The sequence below is a fragment of the Argopecten irradians genome, chromosome 5 (genome assembly GCF_041381155.1).
Source record: "Argopecten irradians isolate NY chromosome 5, Ai_NY, whole genome shotgun sequence".
Classification (NCBI taxonomy): domain Eukaryota; kingdom Metazoa; phylum Mollusca; class Bivalvia; order Pectinida; family Pectinidae; genus Argopecten; species Argopecten irradians.
The window spans coordinates 46,942,950-46,967,849 of record NC_091138.1 but is presented as its reverse complement, the minus strand read 5'-3'; the positions used below and the strand labels follow the sequence as shown (position 1 = coordinate 46,967,849).

The following is a 24,900-nucleotide window of genomic DNA, read 5'->3' as shown; positions in this document are numbered from 1 at the left end:
CCCTTTACCTTGAAACTTAAAATCTGGAATACTGTGCCGTTTTTGCTTATTCGGAACAACTAATTGGACGGTGTGTTAAAGTCATTATTTCAAGTATAAATCCTGACAGACCTTCAGTTTTTGATACAGGTCTGTGAGGGCTTTGTCAAGGCTAGCCCGAAAACAAAACAGAATCACCAGGCCAATCTCTAATAACTTATGTTATACATTGCAATTAAAACAAACTATACAATATCAAACTCTGCATATTATTTATTGGTTAATTTCATAGTATGATTTTTTGATTTGTAATCTTGAACACACATCATTGAAAACTTGAGTAAATGAGAAAATAAGAAATTATAACACTGCAGAATTATAGAAAAACAAATACATGTAATATATATTGTATAATTATCATATTTTTGACTGAAAAAAATACATATAATATACAGTATATATTATATCTGACTGAAAAAGCACTTAACAAGTTGAGCCACACGTATAATAACCATTCATGTTAATCGATAACATTATTAGTAAAATTAATAAACAATTAAAAACCAAAGGCTAGATAATGTCCATATACAAACGTCCACTCATCTTCAGTTAAACCTTGGTATATAGTTCCTGGATCATTTTAGCGACCCAACTTTGTTGGTATAAACTTGATTACTGTACAATTTAAACCAAACTTGCAACCCAGAGATAGAAAGCTTTTAGATGTTGCAACAATGTTTAACAGACATCATGGTCGTGCAAAATGAACTTCGGATAGAAAGCATATTTCCTTTCAACACAAGCCATTTTTAAATAGTAATTAGCTTGGCCGGAATGATACAATTTCACGTGATCAATTATCATTATCCTCTTACCACCTTTAACAAAATCAAAAGATATTCCGAGAATAGACAAACTGGATAAAATCTTCACCAATACTAAAGATTGAGTAGTATAGAATTTATATCTATTTTTTTATATCAGTATCAATTCTGATAAAATTTATATATACATTTGTAATCAATAATTGACTATCTATTTATGTATACATTATATTAGCTAAATATTCTTGATTAAATTCTATCATGATACACAAATTATGCTAGATTATAGACACATAAGTGAATACACACACACCCTCACACACAAACATGCATGATCCCCTTTTCCTGATTGACAAGGGGAAGTAACTCTGCTAATACATAAAATCTAATTTGGAGCTTCCCTGAACGAGAGGTCACGCTTGACCTAAATAGGCCGTCACAACCAAGTCATCGTTGGTTTACATGTTTTTTTTAATTCAACATTTCATACATCATATTTTGTCAACAAGAAATCGGCAAGATCTTGGTAAAAGATCTGAAAGTGTACAAGTTTGGTGTCTACTTCAAGACCTTGGATAAACTTTGTCTTGACCAACTTAATATTTCATATTAAACAGGTAGTTTTGAGTACCTTTCTCATCGTTGATGCCAGTTCGACTTTCTGAAGTTGAATGGTAATTCCTGATAAAGATAACAAAATGTGACATTAAAAGTCAAATAACAAAAGTTGATGTTCTTAACTGTTGAAATTAAAAATGACATAAAACAATTATACTTCAGGTAATAATAAAAACTTTGGTGTGGTTCTAGCAGGATATGGATGGTGCTAGAAAAAAGGCAAACTTAGTGGTATTGGAATTATGTCTAACAGGAAAAAAATATCAAAATACATGTAACCATATCATATACAATATTTATCAATAAAGATAATTAAATAACTTGTTAATGCAGTGGTTTCTAACAGACATAAAATGTTTCTGTTTCTAATTACGTCCAATTTGGTTATAAAAACATAAGATACATATACACAGGGTACATCTGTTTTAACTCATTCTGCCCTAAAATTTCATAATGGACTGGCCTAGTCTTTGATTTAGAAGAGTCTAAATGTGTTTTCAGGGGTGAATGAGTTAAGTTTTGATACTTTAACAATAAAATAACTTATTTCTTCTTTTTTTTTTGACGCGTACAGCTTACTCATAAAGCTATATAACCTGATTCTAACCGCTTTTAATTCTTTCATTTTATGCATTTGAATAAAATATTATAACATTTGGTAAAACGTAGTAAAGCAAACTTTAGAAAGCTTATTTATGATATTAATGTATTTTTAAATACCATTGTATAAGGCAAAACTAGTAAATGCATAAAATTTGGAAGTTAATTTCATAAATACATAAAGTTTGTCTAAAAGACAAATATGCTAAGATTATAGATGAAGAAAAAAAAATCCTAATTATTTATAGACCATGAAAAAAATCTTTTAACAAAAGTCTTTATACATTATGATTCTTCCCAGAAGATTCAGATAAATTGAAGTATATAAAAACTATAATGATGCATTTCAATATTGATTAACAGTTGTATAATTAAAATGATGGAATGGTTGAATCTCATTAGTTTTAAACTATTGTTCCACATTGGTTTAGTTAACGTTATCAATCACCTGAAGTTATCAGCGAAAATGTTTAAAAAAATCCAGATGAACATCACATTTGTAAATGCAACAAAGCTAAAAACACACTTATTGTCTAGATCATAGTTCATCTAGTGTCATTCTAATCTTATCACTCATTCACACATTTACTGGAATTTGTAAAACTGCAAGAAGACATCTTTGGCACATCTGACAAACAACGTCAACATTTCTGAAGATTTCTGCCCTGAATGACAGCTATGTCACCGAGATTGACTAAAGGATAAATGCTGGTCCTCGAGAGGAAGCACAACACCTCAATATATTGACTTTTCAGATATCTATTTAGGATCGTCGCCGAAATTCATGCGTATCTGCTCTAGGAACATGAACATACAGACAGTGTGAGGTCCGAGACGGACGAAGGCTGGAATAAATCCCTGTTAAGATAAAAAAGAACCAATTAAAGTACTATACAACACTATATATGTCGTCCTCGATACTCCAGGGGTTACTATCACTGATGTTACATCCACCCTTGGACTATCTCATAGTAAAACTGAAGGCTACAGAACACACAGGTAATGTTATTTCGAGAAATTGGGGCCTGGTGTACTTAAGAAACAAACTGATAACTTAATTGTGTTGTTAATCAAGGGACATAACTCAACCAATATATGGTGACTGAACTTTGACCTTTATCTTGAATATACTAACTTACAACAATTCATGCTAATTTTTTGTATTTAAGGGATACTGTAATTTTCAAACATATATATACATTTTTCAAACATATATATACATTACCTTGAAAAATCCCATCGGACCATTTTTCCCAATGTCTAATGCACATGCAGCCAAGCCCTACAAAAATGATAAAAAGGTTATATACATGATTTCACAGACTATAATAAGCTGCCAAAGTTGTAACGTAAGTTAATAATAATGGATATTTATATTGCCAGACTTAATTTCCTAGGCATCTGACATTGTATGATCCATTCATCATCACCTTACATATACAGTGGAACTTCCCTAAACCGATCATGGTCGGTGCATAGAATTTTCGGCAGGTTTAGAGAGGGTTCGGTTTGGAGAAGTGAACCGTTTATCAATTATTAAGAATTTACGTAATCCAATAACTTCATAATTATGTGAATACAAATCTTTCTGTTTATTACTAGCTCTGCTTGTTTTCCTACAGTAAACAAACTGGCAATGATCTCTGGTATAATAATCGTGTTCATATACCTTTATATAGCTTTCACACCTGTATACAACTATGGATATAGGTACGTGTGTATTTCATGGTCGGTTGATCAGACCCCAATGCAAGTTATCGGTATCGCTCAGGTAAGGCCTGTTTTCAGAAGTGTATTTTAGTTGCATTTGACTATTCAGATCTCAAAATTGGTCCGGTATTTGGAATTGGGAGGGATTGGTTTTAGGAAGTTGTATTTACTATTAATAAAGAGGAATTCATTCCGTACATGACATCCCTGTTCAGTTTCTAGAGGTGATCGGTTTTGAGAAGGTTCAGTTTCGGGAAGTAACCCTGTATATGTATACAGTAAAACACTTTTATAACCAACATACTTACAACCATCCTCGATACTCCAGGGGTTTCGATCACTTATGATCTGATCGGAACCCCTGGAGTAACGAGGATGACTTACAACAAGTTCATAGTGATAACATAGTTGTTTTCATTCCCCGTCAAGGTTCCTATAAGATGTTTGTCATATATTTGTATAAATGGCTATGTTTATAACAAAGTGATATTATTGGTCCCTAAAGGTTCGTTATGACGTGTTTTACTGATCTTACTTACCGAGTAGGTACCAGGTGGGGCGTTCACATCTTACTTACCGAGTAGGTACCAGGTGGGGCGTTCACATCTTACTTACCGAGTAGGTACCAGGTGGGGCGTTCACATCTTACTTACCGAGTAGGTACCAGGTGGGGCGTTCACATCTTACTAACCGAGTAGGTACCAGGTGGGGCGTTCACATCTTACTAACCGAGTAGGTACCAGGTGGGGCGTTCACATCTTACTTACCGAGTAGGTACCAGGTGGGGCGTTCACATCTTACTTACCGAGTAGGTACCAGGTGGGGCGTTCACATCTTACTTACCGAGTAGGTACCAGGTGGGGCGTTCATCATTCTGGTCTTCATCACATCCAGTGGCATGGTTAGGAATGTAGCCAGAGTTCCCTACAAAAAATCAGAAGGATGTTCTACATAATTTCAGTGAATTAACATGACCTCTTAAGCCTCAACTAAAATATATCATTAATTGACATTTGCAAAAAAAAAACTTTGTTTGTTTTGTTTATCTTTAATGCTTTGTTATAACCAGGACCATTATATAACATGCCAGGTTCTGGTGTTGTCCAGGAATTCTACCACAAGCCCTCCACATCTGGACCGTAGTGGCAGAGTGGTTCAGGTGCCCGACATTCTATCACTAGCCCCCTACCTCTGGAATACATGTTCTGGACCATAGCAACAGTTACCAGGCAATGATATGAATTTAATTGCCAATAAAATGTATTTGCTCTATCACAGATACCTCCTTCTTCACTAATGCTGTCACACCTAGCTGTCTCGCGACGGCCCTTCCCCGGACAATAGGGATTATGACAGCTTGTGTTGCTAGCTTGATATCATCAAGATAATTAATATCACTAATCAGACCGATACCCGGTGCTTTGTTTTTACAAGCTGCGTTATTAAATCATTAGTACGGCAAAGATACGGTTAGTCGTTTTTGATATTCGCCGCCGCCATTGGTAGCGGTTTGCAGAATTTACGGAACGGTAAATAGCGAGCCACATTATAAGTAACTCATACTCAAAACTGTTACATTGCACAACTTTGGCATAAATACTGGAGCAAATCGATCATTCTAAATTTAAGTATTTTGTAGGTGTTGTAGCGCTTTCGGTTTCCTCCTTATTCACTAATGACTGTTACTATTTCACCCTGAAAATTCATATTGGACTGTTCAAGTCTTTGAATAAGGAGAGTCCAAATATGTTTTCAGGGGTGGATGAATTAAGCTCAAACGAACCAATTAATCAAGTAATTGATGTAAAATAAAGTTTTAAGTTTATTCTAAAACTTACTGCCATTGTACTACAGGTGAAGTGCGTGACTAGATTGTCCTGGAAGTAGCCCGAACCCATCAACACTTGTTTTATTTGGTCATAACCAGCAAGCTACAAGAAAAAAATAAATCAAAGGTCAATTATTTATAAACCAAATGTCACTCAAGGTTTTTGTTTTTGGCTGCAGAAACATTTTAACATTATTTGAATGTCTTCACAACATTGATTAATTTAGGGTTTCTATAAATACACAAAAATTGCACTCGATGCACAAAGATCAATGATGGCGAAAAGGAGGAGTGTCAATTTTGGCCGTCTGGTGGCCATGACGGATAAGATCTATCCTTTTGTTTACAGATACCTGAGGGTTAGGTAGTCATTATATGACATATTGTATTTACAATTGCCACTGTTTCTATATCGATAAACTATGTTGGGGCAGATCTGTTTATATCCCAATACCTTGAGTGCAGAACGTGACCGATTCGGTGTGTATGGATACATGTAAACATTGGCGGATTATCTTTGACATTACACAAAACCACATCTAAATGTTTACAAATAACACATGAACGAGACAATCGGAGACAAACAATAAAACAGATTAAATTTTTTTAATGTGTTATAGCGTTTACTTACAATTTACCGACTGCTCCATTGGGTTTATCATCTCATAAACTAAACAAAGTAAGAGGTTAATCCTTAAATAGAACTTCATTACCTGTCCGACCGTGACCATGACTGCACGAGAACTGGCCATGGAGGCCCCAGAAAACATCCTCTTGACACCCTCTTCCCGGAAGACACGATATAGACCGTCAAATGCATGCTTGTAGCTGTCAATTATATATATATTTACTGTTTCCAGATCCCTAATAACTATCGCTGCATTTCATTATCATAGCAATTCATAAATTAAAATACATGGTGTGCAGTCGGAGGTGCCATTTAGGCACAAGTCCTTTCAACATATTTTCTGGTTTGATCTTCTATGAAATCTAGCACAGCCGAGTGACCAGTAAGGGAACAAGTAGCATACTTGAGAATTTGTGTTGCGTAAGGATACATTGTTTAAGATAAACAGCCAGGGCCATTTAGGATCATCTTAAGGATACAACATGTTGCTAGCTTGCAACAGGATAACAGGATTCGGACAATTGAACCTTCGAATCACTCATCAGTGTATAACATCACCAACATATATCTCCCTTTGAATAGTAACACTGAGAAAGTCCTTACCACAAAACATACAAAAATTAAACCCTCTACATCTATCTTTCTTAAATCTAAAAAAGTTAAGTAATTTTTTGTTGCTCCAGAATTCAAAATAAAATTAAATGACTTACTTTCTTCTTTGGTCTTTAGGTAATTTGACATCATTCTGCATTCTAAAAGAAATACATAGGGTTTGTTTTAGTCAAAGTAAGAAGGAAAAATTCTGAATGCGAGGCCAAGTTTGTGACCATTCATCACATCAATCAGACGTGATTTTCCACTCACTTCTTACTGTAAGCTAACAATGGTTCATCTAAGCCTAAAGATGTGCATCTTGAATGTACATTGAACATATTCATATGATGGTCGAAAACGGACTGACAGAATTGTGTTACTAGTAACACGTTTTCGTCAGCAAAATATGTACGTACAAATTTTGTGTCAAAAATCTATTGTTATAATCATGCTATAGTAGTAAGTTTTCGTCAACAAAATTTGTCCGTACATATTTTGTTGACGAAAACCTGTTGTTATGATAGTAGTAGATCTGGCTGTACATGAAATGTGTACATGACAAAATCTAGTAGTTTGGAAATCTACTGGATCTGTATAGATTTTTGACACATTTGTACATAAAGATTTTGCTGACGAAAACGTGTTACAAGTAACATAATTTTGTTAGTCCGTTTCCGGCCATCGTATATTCATCCCCATGAGTACATTTGAACTCTCCTAATCCTAGGTATAGAACAGTTCATTATGAAATCAGAGGGGTCAATAAGTTGATATGGAGTGATTCACATTACCAATATTCAAAGTCGGCACTATACCATTTTTAATGTTTGACTTGTAAATCAAGTTGTCTAGTACAGTACCAGAGACCAACACATCTTTGACAATTACCTGACATTGATAAGATCTGCAGGCGTACCCACAAATCCACCTGTTGCCCCGGATATAGCAGCCGTAGCAACCTTTTGGTAGAAGGGCATCACGCTACCATCACTGGTCAGCTGTTTCTTTATCGTCTCATACATAGCAAACCGTGTCATAGAATAGGTCAGCTACAATATAATTAAAAAGTGTATCATTATATCACCATTTATTACATAATTTGTTTACACCGATCCATATATGAGGAAATATAATATTTTCAACTATTATCCCGACCGTTCAATAAAACCTTGTTATATTGCACAGTTCAAAGTTATATTGCACGCTTCCATGGAAACGTTATATTGCACTGTTCGAGATGTTATATTGCACGGCTTTAGGAACACCTCGGTGTTTTTGTTAAGTTTTGTAGAAAACTTCCGAGGAATCGCGCGTAACAGTGAGTTACGTTTTTATGACGTCACAAAGGTTCACGCTCAATTTCACACTAGCTTTATAGATCTCGAATCAAGCATGTCATGTAGATGCTTATGGAGTAGAGGACGGACACGGCGAATGTATTAGATTAAAAGGCTGCATAGAGGTCTAATAATGTTAAAGAAGACAATAAGACATCCAAACCAGAGTTACAACGTGACGTACGTGGGCTATACGTCAAATTTAAACAGGATGTGAAGCTTTTCCGTACGGTACAGTGCTGATGATTTTGTTAAGTGGTTGAAGTATTAGTTTTATAAAATATTCAACTGAAAAATTGGTGATTATGTAATAAAACAAACCTCGAGGTGGTAATCAACAAATATTATATTTCACTCGGCCTTCGGCCTCGTGCAAAATAACATTTGTTAATTACCACCACCTTGGGTTAAATATTATGAACTAGAGCACAGTAACCCATGTAATATTTGTATAATAGTCATCTTCAATATCAAGGAGTTATGATCTCTATACCCCTGCAATATCTCATAACAAAACTGAAGGCTCTGTTTGTGGGACATCAGATGAGCACATAGTTTGGTCCTTTGATGTACACCAAAGAATTGAATAACACACAGTGAACAGTACATTGTACAGCTTTAAAGTTGAGCATTCATGATCTAGCGAAGACAGAACATATGATTTATCCTTGGGGAAGGGAACATAGTTTTATAAATCTTGACTTCGAGACCCAATCTCTCCCAGGGTTCAGTACAATCCCCACATTCACCTAGGTCACCTCTGTCAAAAGCTCACAAACTGGTTATCGCGTCTGTTGACCTCGGGTCACAGAATGTTGCGGCATGACAATACCACTCCTATTACATATGTCACAGTGATTGCTTTTGAAAATGGCTGGCGTCATATGCAAATCTTGACAATTTACTTACTGTTACAAGTAAATGAAGTGTATCCGCAAAATAATCCCTAATTGTTTGGTTTCATATTGAATTATCAAATCATATTCTGTCAGGACTAGCAGTACTTTATAGTTTTATGAGACAAAAGGAAACCAAAAATATGTTTTATAGAATTTAATATGCGTTCGAAATACATTTTTCGGGAATCTTTAAATTTCCGTGGGCCGTTTACAAAGGTGAAACGTGGGGACTTGCAATACACCCTGAAAGAGATTGTATGAGACCCCTTGACGGCAGGAGATGCTGGACCCGCCATAATTAGCCCAAAGCCAGTGTTGAGGCAGTAGGAGAGGTAAAGCATCAAGTGGACGTTAATTCTGACTTTAACCACCCAAACCAAAAATTGAATTAATTTTGTTGACGTCCTAAAAACTTACCTGTCTACACACTGAAGCTGATAAACCATTATAAAATCCCAGGATACCGTCGTTCTTAAAGATTTTTCCAATTAGTGTGGGAACTTTGACTTTTTCTTGTTGGGTCTGTAACTGGACCTGAAAAAGAAAATGTTGAAACAAATGTCTCCTGTTCAGAAAGTTCAAAAGCAAAAACACAGATTATTTTTAATCTAGTTATAATTCATAAATATAGACTACAGAGGTCTTGATCAAAGGTGTGTATGTGTTCTGTATTTGCATATTACAAGATTTATCTGCCCTTGCAGGTAGGTATTGATTGTGCCGTCATGTGTTTACGAGCGTAAGTAACGTCATTCTTTTCTGAGAAATGACGCAAGTTTTGCTCACAAATAATGACTTGCAAGGGAGGTAACTCTTTAATATGCAAAGACGGAATATCATTGTTGGATACATGGACTCAAAATAACAGGAATTGGCCTAGAGAAAGGTACCGTATGACTAATAACGATAAGGAGTAGGTATTTGTTTAGTTATATGGATTCTATAAATACCAGAAAAGAGCCCCCCCCCCTCCTCCCCCCTCCCCCCTAAAAAAATAAAATAAAATAAAATTATTTACCATTTACATAGGACAAGACTTCAAAGAATTATAGTAAATTTACTCATAGTAAGGCTGGAATAATTAGGAATAGAAAGACTCCAGAGTATACCAAGTAGTAATTTTTTTCAGAACTAAATTATTCCACCAGTGAATAGGGTCCGATCAATAAAGAGCCTACTGTACATGGTTTTTTTGGTTTTTTTCTCTTGATATACAAATGTATGAGGTGCAAATCCTGGTCTGCAGATCTCTGTATAATTCAAATAATCTGAATTGTTTATACAGACAGAGTTTATATATTCAAAATGACCGAAAGATTTTGCCGTCACTATAGAAATGGCAGAATCACTAATTTGTCAAGGCTCCAGAGATTACCCTTCCAGACAGTACTTATTGATAGCTACACTTATTCCAATAAATTAGATACCTAAATGGTAAACAAGATGTTTACTATTATTTATTTTTTCCATGAGGTCATTCGTAGCTCATAAACACAGTGGTATGGATTCTGTGGCAAACTTATCACAATATTACATGTAATTTGATATTGTTAGAATTCTGTGGACTGTTGATCAGGAGTGGAATATTGAAATCTGATGACTGTCGCGAATCTTTGTACGAAAAATAGATCACTGTTGTACACAATTTTAGTCTTATGACCTCAGGTGTGTTTAACGTCATGCTACCCGTCATCCGAGTTTTCTTTTAGTCACATGTATATCATTAGTGGAACACATGATAAGTGAAGCAAAGTTTTGTGCAATCAACCATGGATATTCAATGCATACAAAATTGCATATATTCTACCTAATAAGAGCCCCTGTCCCTATAAGCGCCCCTCCTCCTTTTGAGGCCTCAATTTTACATGCATGTACCTCAAAGTACATGCGGACTGAAATTATGAAGTGTGTACATTTTTTTCTGCAAATTGACCTATGGCTTATTTTGTAACATTTTTGAATTAAAGGCTACCAGTAGTCCAAATTTGGTTCTATCAAGCTCTCCGCCCCTACCCATTTTTCAATTTATAAGCACCCTGCGCTCTTATTAGTTCAAATAAGGTATATTGCAAAGCACACAGCCTATTTTGATTGAAAAATCAGATATGTGAGCTATATATATGCTTAGTGCTTTAATTTTTAGGTATAATTCAGAGTCCCATCAACTGATGTGTGCCCTGATGTAATACTTTACACATGTAATTACAAAATAATTTAAATTTCCTAGCTTCAGTATCATAGGTAAATCTTTAAAAAGGAAAGAGAAAATTCTTTTCCTTTTCAGTGATGTTTAAAATATATCTCTCCAGATCCTTTTTCACAGATATCTTCAAACTTAAGCAAAAGGCGAATCATTTTTAAATTAAAATTCTACATACTTTTCAAGCGACAGGAGAAATGAACCCATTCATCTATAACAGTCATGTGGAAATGTAAAAATGCTCCACCGCCGACAGAGCATAAATGATATTCATCATTTGAACAATAATTGGTGTTTAATCATGTATATATATGTCTAATGAACACAAAAAATAATATAAAATAATCATTTAGCCTTTATTGCATGGGCAATCAGTACTTCATTCCATATTAGGGTATAGTGCCACGGAATTTTTTCGGGGTGCAATTAATTACTTTTTTTTTAATATTTTTAGCTTAAAATGAAATTAGAAGTTCAAACCTTTCTATGGTGGTAATGGTGTAAAGTTAGTAACTTTTATAACTGAAGAAAAATACTAAATCGTCTGCTCCTGTTTTTGATAGTGAAAAAATATGATTTGTCAGCGGTGGAGCATCTTTAAGAAATATAGGAAACGTTTAGCTATACACCATTGAATAGTTCTTTAGACTCACACAATGGTATACTCTTCTCTGAGGGTCTTAATAATTAATTCACTTTTTCATTCCACACTCTTTATGTAAATGTATTGTCTCACTGACTACCGTAAAGTCACTGTTCTGTTGGCATATATAACCTCTGTCTTGTATATATAAGAAATATGTGGATGTGGCGCAGTCGGGTAGAAGGCGCAGGTATGTTTGGCTAGGCGATTGGGTGCTGTATATCGTGAGTTCGAGGCCCAGATAGGGCACGAGTCAATAAATTGTCATGCTTTGTTAAATTGTGTTTCTTTGATATTTAAGAAATATCGAACTTTATAGGTGGAGGTTTTTGCCAATATACTCCAAGAAAGGAAAAAAAAACCCACTTCAACATATCTACCAACAAAGAGATACTATTGAATACCATACATATTTTCAATACCTTCACAAAAATGGGAGGGGGCTTATATAAAATGGACAATATTTACAGCAAATGAGTTTCAAGTACGTACACTGGCGGCTAAATTACTGAAAATTCTGAAAATATATTGAACTCTATGTTATATAAACAGTGAGTCGAATGTCAGCACTGTTTATTCTATTGGAAAATAAATATTGGAGTTGGGTTAAAACAATAACACTGGTCGCAGTTTACTTAAATATTATATATGTCAGAACAATTATTACCCTGCTAATACACAAAAGTATTAGTAATGAGTTGGTTTTTTTTTATCTAACATCCTAATCTAACAGCCAGGGTCATGTAAGGACGTGCCAGGTCTGATGGTGGAGGAAAGCCGGAGTACCAGGAGAAAAACCACCGACCAGCAGTCAGTACCTGGCAACTGCCCCACATAGGATTCAAACTCACGACCAAGAGGTGAAGGGCTTGTGGTAATATATGTGGAGACATCTTAACCACTCGGCCAACGCGGTAGAAATAGTTCCATACCTAGGATACTAATAGGTACAGAAAGTCAGTGGTTTAAACTTGAAGTAGAAAAAGAATATATATCAAGTCAGTGGTTCAAACTTGAAGTAGAAAAAGAATATATATCAAGGACCAGAAGTAGTCCTTTACAATTCTGTATGTTGGCAACACTTGACAACAGAGCAATGTTTAAACACTGTTCTCTGTCAATGAGGGACAATTATCTGCAATATTATATAATAACAATACATGAACATCAGTAATACCTCTGGTGTCATGCGATTACCTAACTAGGAAAGATCGAGAAAGTTGCTAAATAATCTGTCCAAGGACAACTCAGTTCTGACAGAGGTTGTCATCCCTTTACTAGTTAATATGAATCGATAATTCTGTTCGTACTATTGTTTGTCGTGCCTAAACAGAGCTTGTAAGACCGCTCTAAACGTGATTTCTAGATTAATGTATACATAAGTCCTTCTTTCCTTATTTGCAGCTTTAATATGATTTTGCGGATGGAAATATGTGTGATTAGTTGATATGAAGCAATAGTGACAATAAAATAAAAACTTTTTTTTTTTTATTTTATATTCATGGTTTCATATATAACAACCACGAAAACAATGACGAAAGTTTCTAAACCACAAACACGTCATGATTCAATGACCCAATGGGACTTAAGCTTGGATCATACATTTGTATGTGAAAACAGTTGTGTCACTATTTTTTCCTATTTATCTGGTTGGGAACACTCCTGTATATACCGGAAAGTCCTGCATTTAAGTAATCATTTAATTACCCAAATGCAGGATTCTGTGAAATGAAAATGGTTTAAGTTCCTTTAATTTTTTGTATAAAAAAAAAAGGCGTCATAATTTTCAAATTGCCATAAAATTGATTTAAGACATGTTTTTGAACTATTGAATTCTTTTGTCTCATCTCTTTGTCATAAAATGACAATTTAGGTACAGGACTGTTACTCAAATGCAGGACTATCCTGCATATACGGGAATGTGTCTAACCTGTTTATGAGCTGAATTGATAATGCTTTATAAATTAAATGATTATTAACTATTTAACAGTCAAACAGTACTTTCATCAATATATATTTCCCGGGAATATCATCATGTCAAGAGGCAAACAAAGTTTGTCCGAATAATTTGTGTATTAGAAAATCACAAGAAAAATTGTATAATAATAGATTTCAGAAAGATAAATAGCTTTAGTCTACAAAAGGCTAAATATATATTTGAGTTTGTCCTTGACCCGATAATTGGTTTGTATAGACGGTTTTACTATCAGTTATAATAGATAATTTTATTTGAAGTAGACAGGGCATGAGAGGCGCCTTGTCAAATTCCCCTGGGAATATCATACCCATCAATCCAGGGGAGATAATCAACTACAGTGATATACATGTACATATTATCACTAAATTTATTAATTTCGAAATAGTTCTATTCAGACTTTAAGAAGTATTTTAATATTTTCATTATCTTTGTAAAAGATTGTAATCATCGTAATCATTAACAACCATTAATTCTTCAAAGCGTAAATTTTATAAATTGTTACAACGAAACCACTGACCAAGAACTGGTTTATAATAAATGGGTTCCGCAGATGCATAATCGGGATTAATATTACATGCAATGCTCTTTTTTTCCCCTTTATCAATAACAATATTTCGAATTTGTTCTTCAAATTGGTTGTAAATAAATGTTGAAAGTAGTTTGATAATCATATTTTGACTTAAATATGTATTAAAAAGACTTAGAAATAAAAAAAATATTGACTTCAAATAGAACTAAGCTCGGTTACTATAACCATTTGCTTAGGTTGTTAATTAGAGCAATTAACCTCATCACAAGGTTAATACATGTACATGTCCATTCTGTAGGAGATTTGCAGTATTAGTCCGTCACTGCTGCATCAATGAAAACCTACAGTGTGTGCCCTATTATGACACCTTCCCGAGCATACCTGGATGATACCGAGAGTGACACCTTACCTGCTCGTCACCTGTCTAAACCAGCATCTGTATTTACCTTGATCAGGTCCAATGGATGTGTGCAGCAGGCAGCCATAGCACTAGCTACACCTCCGAAGTAAAAACGTCCCACTCGCTTTGTTTTGTCCACCGTCATGATTCCACTTACAGTTATATCAGGCACTTAGATCATTAAGAGAAGATAAATTAATTAGAGCAGCTAATTAACATCCTTTGCTAGATTACACGTGCACACTCTTGCATGCTGACGTGACCGCGATCTCTGCGAACGTGACCCATCAACCCTGGTCGATGTCAATGTGGTTATTTAGAGTGACCTCCCTTTGACTACATTGTATTACAAAATATGTAGAATGTATACGCTCAATTGTGTTAAGTTGTAAAAGGCAACACAATAAATATATTGTTTCCTGTGGTATCGGGCGACTTCCATACAAAAAGGTTTTTGAATTGATACATTTTATATATTTATACAAAATATACATTTTAGAATGATTATTTCATAAAATTAGTTTTACGTATACATTTGTACCAGCTATAAGGTATATTTGTACGATATTCAAACGACTTTTATACGTTAAACACATGAATTTAATCAAGCATGATATTTGAAAATATAAATGTGAATTATTTTACAATTAAAATCTTGTTATAACTTTTTCACAAGACATCAAGGATTTATAAGTGAGAAGGATTTGCCACTGTTCTTAGGAACCGGGAATAAAAACATTTTTTTCTCAACAAACATTTGTCTTATCGTGTAAAAAAAAATCTATGTAAAGTTTATTAAATTTCACAATGTTTATACGTCCTTGCAAAAATATATAGCCTCATTCAAAAGTGGTAACTTTTTTATTAGTTAAGTTTCTATCCCTCAAGTCTACTAGAGCAATGTCCTGTGATTTTGTGTATGTTGATTTGGGAGACTGGGGTAGTATGTTCGTGTGGTGTCTCCATGTAAAAGCAAAACTTTTGCTCACATTATACGTACATAATTCTATGGCTCCAAAGCATTCTACCAAAGACACAAAATTAAAAAATAATAATTAATTTTCTCTTTGTTTCTGGCTTTCTGATTGGCCTTTTCTCTTTTCTAACTTTATCGGGGTATGAAAAAAAAAATGTTTGCAAACTGTGTGAATCCGCGTAGCGGATTCTCACAAAAGTTTGCAAACAATTTTTTTAAATTGATGGCCCAGGGCATAGCAAGGAAGTATCATTAGCAAATAATTCAGACAGACTTTCGAGGTTGTCAGAAATATCATTAATATATTGATAATTTTCCGCCTATACCATAATGACACATTTATACGAATATTAATGTTCTGGGTCGTCATTCGATGGTATCCGTCCAATAGAAGCAAAGTCACGGGGCTAGATTGTATATACATGTATATAAAAGCGCCAAAAGTCAACGATATTTTGATACGCCACCCAACACAAATCTAATCATATTGCAGTCATCATTAACATTATTCCCCTACTATACCCGCTCTAACCTCAGAATCGAATATAAAAAATTCATTGATAATAACAACATTTATTTGTAAGTGAAAAACAACAAAATTAAGCCATCATATGGCCGAATAACCATATCATCACATCGATCTATACTCGTCGTCTACATATATAATTTAATACAACATTTCACTTGCAATAAAAAGTTATGGAGAACAATTTATTTTACGTGCGATTTTCGTATGTTTCTCTGTTATCTTGAAATGTCTAAAACATCTGATTTAATGTTTGTTATCGCCGTGGAAATCCAGCTACCTATTGACAGGCACAGTAAGGTCATGGCTCAGGCTTTTGACTATTAAAAAAAAATCTCTATATATATGTTTGTGTATGTAATAATTTGCTACACACATATATATAGAGGTGTCCATCTATAGAGTCAAACGCCTGTGATTTTGGTAACTACTTTGGATTCCTCAAATATCTCGGAATTCAAAACGGTCGAGATTACAAAAGGAGAATCTTCGTTCGAATTTCGAATTCCTACAGCTGTCTACTCAGGATCGTCTCCAAAATTCTGCCGTATCTGTTCCAGGAAAATGAAAATGAAGACCGTATGTGGTCCATAGCGCACAAAAGCTGGAATGAATCCCTACAATGGGGGGGAAAGAAGAAATAATTATCACATATGAAGTATTTTTAATGAGAAACCATCGCGGAGTACTTTAGAGACCCACATTGTATTTAGCATTCAATAGAAATATTTAGCTTTGTTAATATCAATTAAATTAAGGAATGACGCAAATTTGTTTGCTCCAGTTGCGCTGGACCAAAAACAAAAATAAAAGGATGTACATGTCTATCATATATATTGATTCATCCTCATTTCGCATATTCAAAAATAATAAACTTACCTTGAAAAATCCTTGAGGTCCGTTTTTCGCTATGTCTTTTGCACATGCAAATAAACCCTGAAAAATCATAACGCTAACGCATATATTTATAGAGTTAATATGTATCACAGCTGAAAAGTTACATAATTATAAGCTATGGAATATTACATTTATATATCTTTTTATTTAAATCAGAAGTGCATGCATAATGCGCGCGTATATAAATCAATATGAAATATTAGCATAATATTTGTTAAAAAAATGTTCTTTTAGTTTGACATTCTAAATGTCTTGAATTTTAGTGTATGTAAGGGCACAGGCGCTTGCAGACTATTATGAGAAGTTGCTGTAAAACGTATATAACGACATAGGGGCTTGGTCTATTGAGTTACCATGTAACTACAACTGTAGTAGCTCTATCCCGTTATACTTTTTTACAGCAACTTTACATCATGATCTGCAAGTGCCTGTAGTCAGGCTAGGAGGAAACTATGTATGTATCTACATTGTATATATATGTCAAATACCGTCTCAGTCTGGCGTGAGGGATCGAAGAAACTCGGACTAACCAATATGACGACACGACTAAACGCTAAAACGAAACCTTCAATACGATTCCGTATACCTACACTATATTTTCCTGGCGGGGCATTCATCATCCTGGTTTTCATGACATCCACGGGATGGCATATAACAGTAGCTATGGTGCCCTGTAAATTTAGATACATACATAAAGACTCGATTTAATACGATAACACAATGTCTTGAATGTTTTACATCTAATACTTAAATGATGAGGTTGCTCCGATATATCAGAGTTACTTCCCTTCGTTTCGCTCCGACAGTACTGTCGGAGTGAATGAAGGGAACGATGCAACAATGGGATGAGGGATTCACTGATCGTTTCTCCATAAATAAATTTATCGTTGTAGTTAATAATAGTTGACTAGAAATCGTTACTTGGATGTCAAAAATGTATATACGACCCGAATTTTATAACAGATGAACTTTTACATCATATCCATTCTCTATATATTACATACATGTTCTGCTGTTAGGTAAAAGGGCAAAAGTTTTGAAATTTGAATTTGATTTTGTTGTATAAAGTATAAAACGAAAAAATATGCCTAGCAGCCTAGCATTATTGTTATTAAAGAGTTCATGATAAAGCAAAACTCTTGTTCTTCGTCACAAAACATGTACGCGCATGTTGCTTAATCTAGGCCGACACCCAATCTTGATGACCTGAATATCTATATTTCTAAACGTATCGGACATTTACCTATCACTTATCTCCTATTATCTCCTATGTTATTGACATAAACTCTTAAAAAGATAATGCTGTAAGCGTGGATATCATAGTTTCGCGTGTGGGTATTTTTAGTTTTCAAATTGTTCAAGATTAAGATTTTTAAGTATCTTGAGATTTGTGTTGTTTAAATGTCAAAATTTAAAATTTGTTGGTTAGTTCGCAAAATAACATGGTCGTGAGGATTTTTTCCTTGCCTTGAATAATTCCACTTTTTCAGTACTTACCGCAACTGCGCTGCACGTTACGTGTGTAAACACATTGTCTTTGAAAAAACCAGTGTTCATCAATGTTTGTTTAATTTGGTCGTAGCAGGCCAACTAAAATAATAAAAAAAAAGTTACAAAGATTGTGTGTTTTGTTTAACGTAACTATTAGCCAGGTTCATTTATGGACGTACTAGTATTAGAAGATGGGGTAAAATCCACCGAATACAAATTATTGTTCAGCCTCGGAAGTTTCTTGTCGTCGAAGACCATGGTTCATCGCACTACGCTACGCTACACAGTGTAGCGTAGTGTGTTGCGTAATGTGATCAAGCACGGGTCTTTCGACGATGAAGCTTTCTTGGTCTAACTAAAACACTGTTAAAGACACCTACCTGTCCGACAGTGACAAGGATCGCCCTGGAACTGGCCATGGTGGCTCCGGAAAACATCCTTCCGATACCTTCCTCTCGGAACACACGATAGAAACCATGGAAAGCGTTCTTATAGCTACAAGTAAACCAAGACAAACAATTTTCTGCAGTGAGTTTGCTGAAACATACTTAAATATATGCAGTGATGAAAGTAACTTCTCCAAATAAAATAAGAACATTTTCAGTTCTAAAGTTTATATGCGTGTGTGATTGCGTTCTTCTTGCAGATATCATTATGATATTATTAAATTTCACTAGCAGATATAATTTTCTAGTCTATAAGAGTTACTTCCCCTTCTTTACCCATCTTCGACATTTACAGCACATAAGAGTTACTTCCCCTTCTTGACCATCTACTGGTGCCGCCCTATGTATACTGTTAAAACTTACTTTCTCCTTTGATCCATGGGTAGTTTGACATCGTTCTGCATCCTAAAACAATTACGATCATACAACAGTACCGTTATGAAATACTATACTTGATGGGTCAAAGAAATATAGTGTTGATTGATAAATTATTGAGTATCGAGAGATGCAGCTTTGTGAAGTGTATTAAAATCAGCTTTCAACATAAGTATTGCCTTCGTTAAAAAACTGTGTCAGTGCTCATATCAATCTTAATTTGATAATACAATGTTATTTCTCTGTGGTTAAGTTTAGACACCCCAACGATTTCTCAATATTCTATTATTCTTTTACAATGTGGCGATTCGTACTTGATAGCGAAGCCTACTCCTCAGGAGCATATATATATATAGTTTCATTATGCTTATATATATAGTGTGTTGTTTTTTATGTATATTTTTGAAATTTCTTTTACATGTATGTATTTTTCTTAACGGTTGCCTTTATTTAATAAAGCTTCAATTTTGATTGTCTTTATCATGTTTTGGTATGTAATGAAAACATACTCATTATAGATGAGAACAGTGACCACTTAATTAATACCTGACATTGATGAGGTCGGCGGGAGTCCCCACAAACCCGCCCATAGCTCCAGATATCACAGCCGTACCGACCTTCTGGTAGAATGGCATCACACTCCCATCCTTGGTCAGATGTTTCTTTATTGTCTCATAAATAGCGAACCGTGTGGTGGAGTAGGATAACTGGAAAAAACCAGAAGTTTAATGTAGGAAAAGACGATTGTTGAGTAAGATAATTGAAGCGATAGGGGTGAATAGACGACAGGGCATCCTCAATACTCCAGGAGTTACTTTTACTGTCGATATAGGATTGCTTTTACTGATGTTATTCTATAATGACAGTGTGACAGTAAACCCTGGAATATCTTTTAAACGTCCTATTAACAGCCAGGGTCATGTAAGGACGGCCCCCATGTAATGCAGTGTGTAGCGTGTGTGAAGTGCGAGGCACGTGTTTTGGGAGACTGCGGTATGTTCGTGTTGTGTCTTCTTGTATAGTGGAACCGTTGCCCTTTTTAATAGTGCTATATCACTGAAATGCATGTAGCCGAAGACACCAAGCAAACATAGCCCACCAGGTCACATTACGGGCGAACCAGTCGTCCCCACTCCCTGTATGCCTCAAGCGCTAAGCAGAAGTAGAAAACTAAGGATGATGGAGGACAATTAAGTTTGTTTGCAATGTACATTCTGAGAGCGTATTCACAGATCTATATCCAATTTAGGATGCAGACGCACAGGAAAACCCTGAGATCGTGAGGGAAACCCATCGACGTATTACCACTACTAGCCAGACAACTGTCTGTAAAAATTATGATTTATTCATGTATTTTACCTGTCTACAGATAGAGGCCGATAGACCATTGTATATCCCGAAGATACCATCGTTCTTGATGATACGAGCAATCAAACTTGTGACCTTCACCTTTACCAGCTGCTGAGTCTGGAGTTGAACCTATGGAAACATAAAAAATAGTTATACAGGTAATATTTTGTACAGTATACTTTAATGTTCATAATGTAACCCAACTTTCTTTCGCGGTTACAAAAATTCGCGATTTTCCTGTTTTTTAAAGTTCATTTTCATCGCGTTTGCGAAAATTAATCGCAAGCAAATGAACGGTTTTCAGTAATTTCATGTATTCCTTTATCAATGTTCCCGACCATATTTAAAGATTTGTGTATCAAAACCACCTACATTTTTGTATGAATGTCAATATTTCAATTAATCGTTCCGGACAATCATGCAGTGTTAGGATCAACCGTGAAAGACGAAGTGATATTGACAATGATAATGATATTTCGAAATACCACTACATTACCTACAAAGCGTGTGACATAAACAAATCTGAATTTTGTCCTTTATTTGGGTCTGTGGAAATTCCAGCTCTGATTTTGGCAGTCGTGCCAAATTCTACCAACAATCTATGATATGACCTAGACATAGTTCAACAGTGTATTGTACTACACGTGGCTGTATGGCAGTAAACATAGATTTGATTATTCAGCAAGTACAAACTTTAAGTTAATTTGTCATGCAGGAACTTGGTGTATGCACCCTATCTGACATATAAATGAATATTTAAATATTGAATTATTTCCAATCACTACGTTTTGAAAACTACATGCTTATCAATTATATTATCTCCTTCATATAAGGGCATAGTACTACAAGCATGAAATGGTTAAAATACGATACTTCCAAAATACATTATATAATGTTTAGTAGATTTATGAAATAAAATTCTAAATTTTATAATAATTTTGATTTTAATTTAAATTCAAATTTTAATCTGCGCTATACATACCTTGATAAGATCAGCAGGGTGGGTGCAGCACGCGGCCATGGCACTGGCTATACCCCCAAAGTACCATCGCCCTATCCTCTTAGTCTTATCAGGGGTACTAGTGGCAGACATTCTCAAAAAATGCAGAAAATCCACAAAATGCAAAAATATTTTTGGTGTAGATATAAGTTTTCAGGTCATGCTGTAGTGACCGATGTCATTAAAATCCCAGGTAAGGTGAATAAGGTTTAATTAATTACCTCTGATCAAGCGTTGTGTGAAGTTAAGTACACGTTATCTTGCTGCTTTTATATTCTAATCTTTTAAAGGTATCGCACGTGTGCCAGTTTTGTTAGTTATGTTCCATACACATGTGCTCGGGCTGTATGGACGAGTTGCCTCCCTTTTGAATGATCATTTCGGATTAATTAAAAAATATAGTTATTGGGGGTTGATGTGACCTTAATACACAGACACATTTCCCTAGTCCCCCACCTGTTGCCGCGATTACGAGATTTTCGATATCGTAAAAATGACGTCATTTCGGTGAATGTGACGTCACGTTTTAGCGGGACTGAATGACGTTTCATTCACCGGAAGGTTCAAGTTCTGGGTCAAGTTAGAAAAAGTTCCGTCTAGTAGAGCAGATAAGTGCAGAAATATGGCCAAATTGTGCACATTATGATAAAAGCATGAAACTTGGCAAAAATGAAGTTTAGGCCAAAAGAAAACTTATAGTCAGATATGGAACAAATTCACGTGATCGTATTGACGGATAAAGCATATCGTATTGACGGATACAGCACAAATTTATCCGGTGTAACGTTGAAAATGGACCTCCGTTGAAAATTGACCTCGGGTCAGTTTTCAACGTTGAAAACGGACCCCGAATGCCGTTGAAAATTGAACATGCCGTTGAAAATTGACAGTGTCTAGGGTCAATTCTCAACGGCAGGTCTGTTAGAAATGACCGTTGAAAAATGACCTTGGCAAACTATTCAACGGATGGTCTGTTGAAATATGACCCTAGTACATTCACATATATAACTGTTACCCAAACATAATTCTCGAATTCTGTTATCGCCATTCCTAATATAAGCGACCCTTCTGTGATGGTATTTAAATTACGTAATCACCTCGATTTGAATTGAAATTTGGTATTGTTAACAAATACCTCATTTAGATATTTTAGGTGCCTGTATGTTTATTATGGAGAATACGGCACTACAAAACTTTCATTTTTCTATGTCATTTTGTTCGTCCGTGTAGATAATGATAATTTAATTGTTCTCAAACTGAGGAATTGCTATATAACACTGTGGTAACGAAGTTAAAAAAAAGAATTGTTGTTATCAACTGCATGCAAAGTTTGAACTATGTGGTGTTCACTTCCTAGTACCAGTGGATAGTGTTACAAAACTATAGTTATGTGATATTATTTATTTGTTTCTTAATGATTTTTTTATGATTATATTTTCGACGATTTTACGTTTGTCAGTTATTCAGTAATTGTTGATATATATTTATTCCCTGCAATACAAGAATGTATCTGCGTATGGATCAGTTATGTTGTGTTCTGCGTATGGTTGTGTTGTAATGTGTTGATGTGTTGTTTTGTGTTTATGTGTTGTGTGTTATTTGTTGTGTGGTGTTGTTGAGTGTTGTTTTGTTGTTGTGTGGTGTTGTGTTGTTATGTTGTGTGGTGTTGTTGTGTGTTGTGTTGTGTTGTCATGTGTGGTTGTGTCATGTTATTTTGTTGTGTGTCATTGGTGTGTCGTTGTGTTGTTGTGTTGTTTTTGGGTGTTGTTGTATTGTTGTTGCGTGGTTGTGTGTTGTTTTGTGTTGTGTGTTGTGTTATGTGTTGTTGTGTGATGTTTTGTTGTTATATTATGTTGTGTTGTGAGATGTGTTGTGTTTTGTGGTGTTTTGTGTTGTTGTTGGGTGTTGTTGTGTTGTTGTTGTTGCGTGTTTGTGTGATGTGTATTTGTGTTATGTTGTGTGATGTGCTGTTGTGTTGTGTGATGTTGTGTTGTGTAGTGTTGTTGTGTTGTTGTTGGATGTTGTTGTATTGTTGTTGCGTGGTTGTGTGTTGTGGTGTGGTTGTGTTGTGTGCTGTTGTGTTGTGTTGTGTGATGTTTTGTTTTGATGTTGTGTCGTGTTGTTGTGTAATGTTGTCTTGTGTTGTGTGGTTGTGTGTTGTGTGATGTTGTGTTTAGTGTGATGCGTTGTTGTGTTGTGTGATGTTATGTTGTGTGATGTTGTGTTGTGTGATGTTGTGTTATTTTGTTGTGTTCTGTTGTGTGGTATGATGGGTTGTTGTGTAGTGTTGTTGTGTTGTTGGTGTGTTGCTGTGCTGTGTGATGCTGTGTGGTTTCGTGGTGTTGTGGTGTCGTACGTTGTGTTGTTGTGTAAAAAACGAGTTCTTATGTGGTCACTTTTCAACAGGGTCTATTTTCAACGGGTCGTGTAAAAAGTGCGCTGAAAGTTCAGTTTTCAACGGTTTTCGGGGTCATTTGTCAACGTTGAAAAATGACCCGAGGTCAGTTTTCAACGGGGTCCATTTTCAACGTTACACCGGCAGTAGTTATCGGTCAGTATGTGGGACAGTTGCAGGATAAATGACAATAGTTGTTCCTATGACGTAAGACAAAAACAAATAAAGAGCAATTAATGTATTCAGCCCTCATCGATATGCACAATATGAAACAAGAAAAGGGAAGTTCAACGTGAATTGTACCAGCCACTAGCCCGAAGCTACACTGTCTAACAATTAGCTTGCATTGGGGTTCAATTTTGGTGCCGTGACCAGGATTGTGGGCACTTTCACTGTGTGTCAATCTGATGTAATCAGAGATTTATATAGTACTATTTAAATCTCTGATGTAATTAATTGTGTGGTAGTGTTTCCCCCTTTCAAAATTTTAAACGTGTAAAAAATCTACAATGGTTTATGTCATCATGTGAAAGGATATTTCATTCATTAATTACATGCACGCGATTTTAAAAACAGGTTTGTAATAATAAATAATTTATACTATTAAACTTTCTCGCTTCCGGGACATGCACACAAATGTATATTTGTGTGTCTGTGTAGTGCAGTTAAACATTTTA

General features: G+C 35.1%; 2 protein-coding genes across 2 annotated transcripts; both read right to left on the bottom strand.

Moving 5' to 3' along the window:
- Positions 1 to 237: 237 nt before the first annotated feature.
- LOC138324061 (mitochondrial dicarboxylate carrier-like) lies at positions 238 to 15,074 on the bottom strand. The gene is made up of 9 exons (XM_069269073.1): positions 14,814 to 15,074; positions 9,435 to 9,551; positions 7,670 to 7,830; positions 6,898 to 6,939; positions 6,273 to 6,387; positions 5,570 to 5,662; positions 4,575 to 4,655; positions 3,247 to 3,303; positions 238 to 2,879 (listed from the first exon to the last, which is right to left on the bottom strand). Exons 1-9 carry the CDS (start codon positions 14,910 to 14,912, stop codon positions 2,781 to 2,783), a joined length of 864 nt encoding a protein of 287 aa, XP_069125174.1. The 5' UTR covers positions 14,913 to 15,074; the 3' UTR covers positions 238 to 2,780.
- A 1,237-nt stretch (positions 15,075 to 16,311) lies between these two features.
- Positions 16,312 to 22,412, bottom strand: LOC138324060 (mitochondrial dicarboxylate carrier-like). The gene is made up of 9 exons (XM_069269072.1): positions 21,811 to 22,412; positions 20,838 to 20,957; positions 20,025 to 20,185; positions 19,467 to 19,508; positions 19,038 to 19,152; positions 18,664 to 18,756; positions 17,757 to 17,837; positions 17,149 to 17,205; positions 16,312 to 16,886 (listed from the first exon to the last, which is right to left on the bottom strand). Exons 1-9 carry the CDS (start codon positions 21,919 to 21,921, stop codon positions 16,788 to 16,790), a joined length of 879 nt encoding a protein of 292 aa, XP_069125173.1. The 5' UTR covers positions 21,922 to 22,412; the 3' UTR covers positions 16,312 to 16,787.
- Positions 22,413 to 24,900: the final 2,488 nt, after the last annotated feature.